The sequence below is a fragment of the Lathyrus oleraceus genome, chromosome 7 (assembly GCF_024323335.1).
Source record: "Lathyrus oleraceus cultivar Zhongwan6 chromosome 7, CAAS_Psat_ZW6_1.0, whole genome shotgun sequence".
Taxonomy (NCBI): domain Eukaryota; kingdom Viridiplantae; phylum Streptophyta; class Magnoliopsida; order Fabales; family Fabaceae; genus Lathyrus; species Lathyrus oleraceus.
This window is the reverse complement of record NC_066585.1, coordinates 309084133-309094677: the sequence shown is the minus strand read 5'-3', so window position 1 is coordinate 309094677 and position 10545 is coordinate 309084133. Positions and strand designations below refer to the sequence as shown.

At 33.4% G+C, this 10545-nt stretch overlaps 1 protein-coding gene across 1 annotated transcript; it reads left to right on the top strand.

Annotated features, from left to right (window-relative positions):
- Positions 1-5701: 5701 nt before the first annotated feature.
- LOC127103573 (uncharacterized mitochondrial protein AtMg00860-like) lies at positions 5702-6726 on the top strand. Its single transcript, XM_051040822.1, has 3 exons — positions 5702-5960; positions 6116-6426; positions 6592-6726. Exons 1-3 carry the CDS (start codon positions 5702-5704, stop codon positions 6724-6726), a joined length of 705 nt encoding a protein of 234 aa, XP_050896779.1.
- Positions 6727-10545: the final 3819 nt, after the last annotated feature.

Here is a 10545-nt window from a genome sequence, read left to right as displayed (position 1 = left end):
ATTCCTAAAAACAATCATTCATTTCTCTTTCACGTTCTCTTTCTTGTTCTCTATCATGTGAAAGCATTTGCCATGAATAACATTTTCTCAAGATAATGAAATCTCTCTAGGATGGGTTGAAAGTATAGAAAAAAAATTCTCTTAGTTGGAACTGATAACTTATCAGAAATTTGAAAGGATATGTTCTCCAAGAATGCATTGTCAAACTAATGTTTGTTTGAACAATTTATTTTATTATTATGTATAAACAATGTAAATATAAAAAATAAAAATAAGTAGTTTTTGCCAATCGATTTTTAACAGAAACCGAGAGGTATATGGCGTTTGCGTTGGAGCATATTTTATTGTTTTTTTGTCTAAAAAGAAACAGATTTTACCTCGGGTTTTAGTAATAACCGAGGTAAAATATTTTTATTGGAACATATTTTATTGAGGTAAAATATAAATGTGTTTCGTTACCGTCCTTAAACAAATAGGTCGTCCATTTAATGAGTATCAACGCTCAAGACACTGTCATTAGTCATCTTCGTGAAACCTAAAAGCCTTACTATAAAAACATTTGAATATTAGTGAATCCACAAGAAACTCAAACGTTGTGAAATTCTCTATGTTTAATCAGAGTGTTGTATCAATGTGATATATTGAAAGATCACAAAAAAAAAGGTTTTTAATATGTGATTGACGAGAGTATTGTATTTACTTTGCAAGTGATGAATTGTAAGTGCAGAAAATTATTTGGGATTCAAGATGTGTGTTTTCATATAATCATATAACCGAATTTTTATTTTATTTATCTAACCTTTTTTTATATCAGAAACAAATGAATACAAAAATCGTAGAAAATATACTGCATTCAATATATGAAATCAATTTCGCTTGCAGCATGATTTATATTATTTATAGTAGTACATTAATTATAAATTATAAATTATCAACTAATTTATGTAATTTCTTCTAGTATTTTAATGGAATAACTTTAGGCAAATCATTTAGCCTCCTTTTATGCATGTTGCCGGGGCAGAGCAAGTGTAATCTCTCAATATTCATCAAATAGTAACACTCATTTTAGTATCTTTTATTGATTAAAATTTGTGTAAATCAAACCATTTTGAAAATGTCTCATAATAATGAGTAGGGGTGTTCAGATCCAATCCAATCCAAAAAAAAAACCAAAAACCGAACCGAAAAAACCGAAATCCAAAAAAACCGATTTTTTTTGGATGTATTTGGATCACCATGTTGCATAACCGATCGGTTCGGTTCGGTTTACGGTTGGCTTCATGAAAACCGAACCGGTCCAAACCGAACCGGTATTACTTCCATTTACTCATCCTATTAAATTAATTATAGACTCTGATTAGCTTTTGATATCTGAAAGAATTGGGTAGATTGTGAAGCTGGAGCAATTGCAGGATAATTATTGTGAAGCTGGAGCAATTTCAGGATAATTAGAAAATTTTAGATTTGTCTATCAATGTTGCAGGCTGTGATTTTGAAACTATCAATTATGCTGTCATTGATATTTTTCTTGAAGTTTTATTATTATATTCACTTTAATGCAGCTTTGGTATGTTACTGTCATATATATTTGTCATATATTTAATTTATATTACAAGTCTCCCTATAAGCACTAAGTAAGCAGGTCTCCATATAAAATATTTATTACAGCAATGTCTATTTCGTTGGGATAGATATTGTCCATATATTATAATGAATCTTTGCAACAATGACATCAAATAGCCATATAATATGAAAATTAGATATTGTCTTAGTAGACGTTGGAGGCATAATTGTAACTGGTATTGAAATATATTCGTTTTAAATTTCACAGTGTTGATTTAAAAACCGAATAAAACCGATTCAACCGAACCGAAGTAAACCGTATAAATTGGATTGGATTGGATTGGATTTTTCTTGTTGTCATCCAAAAACCGAACCAAACCGTATGCTTTATATATTTTGGATCGGATGATATTTTGTCTCAAAACCGATCCAAACCGGACCGTGAACACCCCTAATAATGAGTATTAGAAAACAGTGTTAGAGTCAGTATTAATAACATATTTTATGTCAGTATTGCTCATAGTTATATGTCTCTAAGGATGAGGCCTTAATAACTTTCTAGGGCCAGCCCTATATCAACATGATAAATCTAGTGTAACATATTTATTTAATACACTAATTTAGTATGGTTAGTAAATCTACCATTTTATTTTGTGCTTCCCCAATTTTGGACATATATGAATCAAAAAGACCTAGGTACCCTCAACTAAAAACATTAAGAAAGAAAGATGCATGAGTGAGTGAGTATAGACTAACACAAGACAAAAAAAATATACCTGTCGCTAATTATTGTATTTCCGGTGAGAGATCATAATCATAGCAACTAATTGTTGCAGGCAAAATGCCCAAAAATTAAGACCGCTAAATAATGCGTATATTGCTGGGGAAGAAAATAGATAATTAGCTTAAAACTTGTCAAAGTTTGTTGTTTTGATAGTAACAGGTTTGTACTTTGTACATGTATTTATGACGCTACATATCAAAAAGTTGAGAAAAATACAATTGTGTTTCTTTTTCAAACAAAAAATAATCAAAAGAAAAAGGAAAAAGGGAAGAAAATGGAGAAAATGAGAATGAACTTGTCCCATTTGGCTGCAAAAGTTATTGACAATGTCAAGCATTTGAAGTTTATTGTAAATTAAACATGACACTGTCTCATCAAAGTTAATTTACATGATACCTAAGGAGGATAGCGATCTTTATCTTTATTAAACTTTTGAATAAAGTTTATTTGGTGAAAAGCAAACAAAATATTAGTTAGAGCACTCACTTGATTTTCCTAGATTCTTTTCTTTTTAAATGGACAATCTAGATTATTTATTGGATATACACATGCTTCATCATGGGCAAGACAATAATGGTCTCTCCTATACAAGTATGTTTTTAGTCACATTTGTAACACATTGATTTTTAATAATTTTTATTAGTTATTTATTTATTTAATTAATTAATTATTTAAATAATTATTTTACGTAAATTATGACGTATTTGATCAGTGTTGATATTTGTGATAAATTGTGTTTGTTTAATTGATTTTGGTGGAATTTAATTAATTAAATTAATAGAAAAATAGTGGAATACGAGGAGTTGGATTAATTTTGTAAATTAAGAGAATTAGATTGTTAATGGAGAAAAATTTGTGTTTAGTTGGGCCAAAAGTAGAATTATAAGGAAACTAATTAAATTATTATATAATTAGAAAAATAGAGAAACAAGAGTTATTTGAGAAGTTGTTAGTGAACATGAAAAATGAGAGAATAGAGAACGAAAGTTGGAGAGCTATGGCTTGGAGGACAAGATCTTAGAGACGGATTATTTGTGCTTTTGTTGAATTCATAAGGTAAGGGGGAAGATTATTCATCTAAGGATGCCTTAATCATGAAAGGTAAAGAGATTTCTCTTAACCTCTAACAGAGTTTTATTCTTTCTCTTTTGATTGGTTATTTGATGAATTACATGAATGTGCTGCAGGTTTGGATGACCTCGTCCAGCTAGCTCGCACGACGAGCTTTTCCCAGCGAGTTGTTGTGCTCTCCTGACGAGGATGACATCACAGAGTTGTTGTTCGCGACTCGAATGGTCTTACCTTGAGTTGCGTGAGTTGGATTGAGGTGCAATTTGAAGCATTAGAAAGCTAACGCACAAAGATACATTATGGTAATGCCTTGTGAGATGAATTGACATGTTTGAATGATGTGTAGATGTATGTTAAATGTGTGAATGTATGAATAATTATGTGAGTTCTTGTATGTACTTAATGATGAATGAATGTTAATATGATTTAACATAATTGAGTGTTGTGTGTGGATATGTATTTAATACGGTGTTGTTATTGTGAAATGCAAGTTTAATTGCTTGATTTATTCTACATGCTTGTTGAAGATTGATGAGATGAGTAGTTCGAGTGAGAACTACTGGTGATGCATTGAATGCATGATCGTTTACATTCAGAGTGGGCTTGTACTCATTGCTATGTTGTTGTTGTTGCATGATTGATTAAGTTCAGAGTGAGAGTGTAGTCATTGTTATGTTGTGATTTTTATTGTGTAATTGTTTATAGTCAGAGTGGAGTTGTATTCATTTTTGTGTTGTTTTCATTACATTGTTATATGTTATGCATCATATGTTGTCATTGTTGTGAAAGACGCATGTTTGCTAGTTCATAGTGGGGACTAATGATTTGTCCAAAGCTCAAAGTGGGGGCTTAGAGCTCAAAGTATGGAATATGGGTTTGCAGATGATTGGAACACTGACCAAATGTTGAGTCGGTATCGTATGCATATAGAGTTGAGTTGTGAGTTCAGTTCATAGTGGAGACTGTAACGAGCATGAATCGAGTCGATGTTGCATTACATTACATAATGGTTGTGCAAATGAGATATTTGTGTAATGATGATTACTCTTGTATGGATTTGTGTGAGTGTGATTGCGGTGTGGGTGAGATGTGAATACATTATATTGAGGTGCACATTGATATGTGTATGACTTTGTGGTGTGTGAATCTATCATGATTATTTTATGAACCATTTATTATATGAATGTATTCTCACCCCCTTTTTATGTTGTTGCGTTTGTGCTCCTATGGAGTATAGACAATGAGGTACCTGAGTAAGAGCTTGAGGTTGAGAACAGTATTATGCCTCTTTAGTTACTTGTTGATCGAGTATTATAGTTGGAGTCGCTTTGATATGTAACACAAGGGGAATAGGTTGTTCCATTATTTATTTTATGTTACATATCTTTTCTTTGATTTGTGATGACGAACCACTTTATGCTAGGTATTTTATAATTCCCGCTGATTGTCAAACAATTTCATTTTCAATTATGATGTTCAAATGTGAGTTTGATTCTTGTTTAGTAGTATCCTACTTATAGGATATATGTGTTATGCTTATTTTATTTAATTATTTGTCGAGTCGGGAAGTAGGGTGTTACCTAGTGGTATCAGAGCAGGTCGGTCCATCTGACTAGGTAGTGTAACTTTGTTTATTTCCTGGTATGCGACATGTGTGTGAAACAATATCGGTGCTCGTTTGTTTTTCTAATCGCTTGTCAGCAGGAGAAATATTAAAACAAGCGGGGGAGAAGCTTCTTCTTCTCTAAGATGTTTCCAGCATGGAGGATTGGTTCATCGCGCCGCTAATTGCAAGAGTGTGAGGTTTTGGACAAGGCTGTATTACTTCCTAAACCCGAAGATAGTATGGTTCAGTTACTACTTCCTTGGTGTGCCAAAATTGTCCTTTGATATTTTATGGTAGGGATTTTGGGATTGACTTAGTTTGTTTGTCTCTAAGTCAACTTGATGTTATTCTGGGAATAAATTAGTTGGAGTTTAAACATGTGCACATAAATTGTTTTGATAAATCAGAAAAATTTCTTGAATCTGAAGAGAGTACGAAGTCGAGTTTCATGACCGCAAGACAGGTAGACATGTCCTTGAGAGAGAGAGTGCTCAAGTGTTCACGGTGTTCACATCCTTGAGAGGGGGGGACGAGAGAATGATTACGGATCTACCTGTGGTGTGTGAGTTTCCTAAAGTGTTCCCTTATGACAATAGTGATTTGTCGTCGGAGCGTTAGGTGGTATTTTTTATAGACTTAGTACCTGGTACTAGTCCTATGTTGATGACTCCCATAGGATGTCTGCTTCAGAGCTGATTGAGCTGAAGAAACAGTTAGAGGATCTTCCTGAGAAGAAGTTTGTTCGATCGAGTGTTTCACTGTGGGAAGCGTCGGTGTTATTAGTTATGAAAGAATATGGTAGCATGAGATTGTATGTTGACTATCAACAAATGAACAAGGTTACTATCAAGAATAAGTATCCACTTCTTAGAATTGCTGACTTGATGGATCAGCTGGTTGGTGCTTGCGGGTTTAGCAAGATTGATTTGCATTCAGGTTATCATCAAATTTGTGTGAAGTCAGACGATATTTCAAAGACTGCGTTCGGAACAAGGTTGGTCACTATGAGTATTCAGTGATGTCGTCTGGTGTGTTTAATGAGTCTGGAGTGTTCATGAAGTATATGAATATAATATATCATTTGTACTTAGATCAGTTCATGGTTGTGCTCATCGATGATATTTTGATTTATTCAAAGTCATATGAAGAGCATGTGAATCATGTGAGAATTGTGTTGCAAACCTTGAAAGAGAAAAAGTTGTATGTGAAGTTATCTAAGTGTGAGTTATGGTTCAAAAAAGTGAGTTTCCTTGATCATGTGATGTCTAGTGGTGGTATCACAGTGGATCCATCGAAGATAGATGCAATGTTGCAATGGGAGACTCTGAAGTCTGTTACTGGGATCAGAAGTTTTCTTGGTTTGGCTGGTTACTACAGAAGTTTTATCGAAGGCTTTTTGAAGGTAACATTTACTTTTACTCAGTTGACTCAAAAGGGTCAAGCTTATGTGTGAAGTGTTTAATGTGAAGAGATTTTTCAAGAACTCAAGAGGAAGTTGACGTCACCTCCAATTTTGATTTTTCCAAGTCCAAGTGAGTTCTTTATTGTGTATTGTGATGATTCGAAGATAAGTCTAGGTGGTGCATTGATGAAAAATATTCAGGTTGTGGCTTATGCTTATAGGCAGTTGAAATTTCATGAGAATAATTATCCTGCGCATGATCTAGTGTTGGCAGATGTGGTGTTCGTGTTGAAAATTTAGAGACATTATTTGTTTGGTTCGAGATTTGAAGTGTTTACTGATCACAAGAGTTTGATGTATCTCTTCTATTAGAAAGAGTTGAATATGAGACAAAGGAGATGACTCAAATTTATGAAGGATTGTGATTTTGGTTTGAGTTACCATCCGGGTAAAGCAAATGTCGTAGTTGACGCTTTTAGCAAAAAATTCATTGCATATGTCGATGCTTATGGTTCGAGAATTGAAGTTGATTGAGGAATTCAGACACATGAGTTTGGTGTGTGAAGGGACTCCTAATAATGTGAAGTTGGGTATGTTAAATATGACTAGTGGTATCCCCGAAGAAACCAGAGAATATCAAAAAATTGATTATGAATTAGTTGATCGGCTGGTATTAATCAATCAAGGTAAAAGAGGTGAGAATGATGTGATGAGATTTAGAGGCAGAGTTTGCGTATCTGATGTGCTAGAGCTTAAGAAGAGTAATCTTGAAGAAAATGTTTTGACGTCCAGGAATGAAGAAGGAAGTAGTCGAGTTTGTTTATGCTTGCTTGAATTTCCAGAAGTCGATGATTGAACATCAGGAACCTTCGGGTTTGATGCAACCATTGAGTATTACTTGATGGAAGTGGGACAACATTTCATGGACTTTGTGACGAGTTTGCAGAAGAAAACGAAGGAATGTGATTCCATTTGGGTTATGTTGATACACTGACTAAATCGACTCATTTCATTCCGATTAAGATCAGTTATCCTTTGTAGAAGTTGGTCAAGTTGTATATCAAGAAGGTTGTTAGCTTGCATGGTATTCCATCAAGTATTTTTCCGCATAGATATCTGAGATTCACATCGAGGTTTTGGCAGAGTTTGCAAAAAATGATGGATGCTAAGCTGAAGTTGAGTTTGACTTATCACCCGCATACAAAAGGTCAGACATAGAGGATTATTCAATCTTTGGAGGATTAGCTTAGAGCTTTTGTTTTGGAGCATGGAGGTAACTGAGATAGCTACTTACCATTGGTTGCGTTCACCTACAACAACAATTTCCATTGTATAATTGGAATGGCATGGTTTAAGGTATTGTATGGTAGGAGGTATATGACATCTTTGTGTTGGTATGATTCTGGTGAGAGTGTTGTGCTTGGACCTGAGATAGTTCAGTAGACTATTGAGAAGATTAAGAAGATCCAAGAGAAGATGAAAGCTTCGCAGAGTCGTCATAAGAGCTATCATGATAAGAGGAGGAAAACACTTAACTTCCAAGAAGGAGATCATGTGTTCTTGAGAGTTACTCTGATAACTGATGTTGATCGTGTGTTCAAGTCTAAGAAGCTCACGCCATATTTCATTGGCCCATTTCAGATTCTACAGTGAGTAGGAGAGTTGGAATATCGATTTGTGTTACCACCGTATCTTGTGAATCTTCATGATGTGTTTCAGGAGTCTCAGGTGAGGAAGTACATTCATGATCTGTCTCATGTGATCCGGTTAGATGATGTGCAAGTTGGAGAGAACTTGACTGTTGAGACTTTTCCATTGAGGATTGAGGATCGTCAAGTGAAACACTTGTGAGGCAAGGAGATAACTTCAGTAAAAGTTGTTTGGGGAGGTCCTGTTGGTGGCAAAGTGACGTAGGAGCTTGAGAGTATGATAAAAGAGTCTTATCTAGAGCTTTTTCCGTCAGGTAATTTTCGACGATAATTTTTTTTAAGTGGGGGAGAGTTGTAACACCCCGATTTTTATTATTTGTTTATTTATTTATTTATTTTATTGATTAATTACTTATATAGTTATTTTATATGAATTATGATGTGTTTGCCCGATGTTGGTATTTTTGGTGACTTGTGCTTATTTAATTGGTTTTTGTGGGATTTAATTAATTAAATTAATAGAAAATTAGTGGAACATGAGGAGTTGAGTTAATTTTGTAAATTAAGAGAATTAGGTGGAGAAGTTTGTTTTTAGTTGGGCCAAAAGTACAATTATGAGGAAACTAATTAAATTATTATATACTTAGAAAAATAAAGAAATAAGGGTTATCTGAGAGTTTGTTAGTGAACGTGAAAAAGGAGAGAATATAGAACAAGAGTTGGAGAGATATGGCTTGGAGGAGGAGATCTTAGAGACTGACTTCTCGTGCTTTTGCTGAATTCATAAGATAGGGGGGATTATTCATCTAAGGGTGCCTTAACCATGAAAGGGTAGAGAGGTTTCCCTTAACTTCCAATAGATTGTTATTCTTTCTCTTTCGATTGGTTATTTGATGAATTACATGAATGTGATGTTGTTTTTATGCAATGGATTGATTAAAATCCGTGCTCTACAAATGTGGTAATTGATGGTTATGTTAATCTATTATTAAGCATTAAGTTGGTTATAAAATTAAGGGTTATACAAAATAAATGAAATTCTGAATTTTGGTGATTAATTGACGTAATAACATGATAAATATATGAGAATAAAAATGATAATAGGTGATAAATAAGTATGTATCAATTCGGGATTGTTTCACTGTTTTCTGGTGAAATTTGGTGTTATAAAGTTGTTATAGAGTCAAAAATCATATATTTTATAGGTAGAAAAAGAAAGAGAAATGGAACATATATGTTTAACAATCTCCGCGGGGGAACTCATCCATATGACATAGTATACTACCAAGCTTAAACACTAATATAACTAAGTCATTTTTTCTGCTTTTTTTCATTTGTGTAAATCTCTACAATGTAATGTCTACAAGAATAGTTTAATAAATTATATTTTTATCATGAAAAATGGTTGTTATTGTGTCAATGACACAGTAAACCTTATAACCTCCATGATGAAACTAAACCTTGAATGCATAGGTAGTAGCATGACAAAGGGAAAAGCCAAAGACATAAGGGTAAAACTTAAACCTTCTGAACCATAGATAAACCTCAAACACATAGGTCGAGAATAAATTAAGTAAATCCAAATTACAAATTATGAAAATTGTGTGAAGCATATAAACAAAGACACAAAACCTTAAAAGGTAAGGGGCACAAAACAAAGACACCAAACCTAAAAAATGTAGGTGGTGCACAAACAAATATATCAAACCTAGTACGCACATGTGATGCACAATCAGAGAATGGTTAACCCCTCTATAATAACTAGAATCAAGTTATCACTTATGGGTAGGGAAAAGAAGAACACATTTGATCGGGACGCTTCCCCGGTACGTCAAAGGAAGACAAATACAGATTCGATAAAAAATCACAAAGAGGCGAAATTCATGTTTATTCAAAAATAAATAAATGTACTTAACATATTTTATAGGTAGAAAACAAGACTCTATTAGAGAAAATATAATTTTGTGAGAAGAAAAGACAAATTAAACTTCATTAAATATATTTTTAGAAAATACCATTACAAAGTCAAAGATATAAAATAAAAGCAACAAAAGCTAATAACCACACTCAAAAGGGACAATCTTCTCGCCCATTACTCTTTGATCAGGATTGATAATATCTTTGGAAATCTTAACTTCAAGGTGCATAAGCTTTATCTTCCCCCAAGAAATTTCAAAATATTATTGGATACATAAAACACTTGCATCTAGAAGTTCAAAAAACTCTTTCTACTAGTGTTTCTTCTCCATCCATGTCATAGTCGATGGAGATTATCAAGATTATTTAACTTCTTCTTCAAATATGAAGGGGACCCAAATTTATTAATGTCTTCATCATTCTTGACCAAGTCTCCCTTTAGTTTATCTTCCATCTTAAGGTATTCTTGTTTTGATTTTTTATAAGCTACAATGTCTTTCTTTAACATCTCTTCTCTCTTGAGAGCCTTAGTTAGGCATCAATGACATTCACT

What these genes read in the sequence shown, in the direction of transcription:
- LOC127103573 (XM_051040822.1), top strand. Translation starts at nt 5,702, where the DNA reads ATGTCTGCTTCAGAGCTGATTGAGCTGAAGAAACAGTTAGAGGATCTT. An exon ending in CAAGATTGATTTGCATTCAG is followed by an intron (nt 5,961 to 6,115) that starts GTTATCATCAAA and finishes ATTTGTACTTAG; the next exon opens with ATCAGTTCATGGTTGTGCTC. An exon ending in TTATCGAAGGCTTTTTGAAG is followed by an intron (nt 6,427 to 6,591) that starts GTAACATTTACT and finishes GATGATTCGAAG; the next exon opens with ATAAGTCTAGGTGGTGCATT.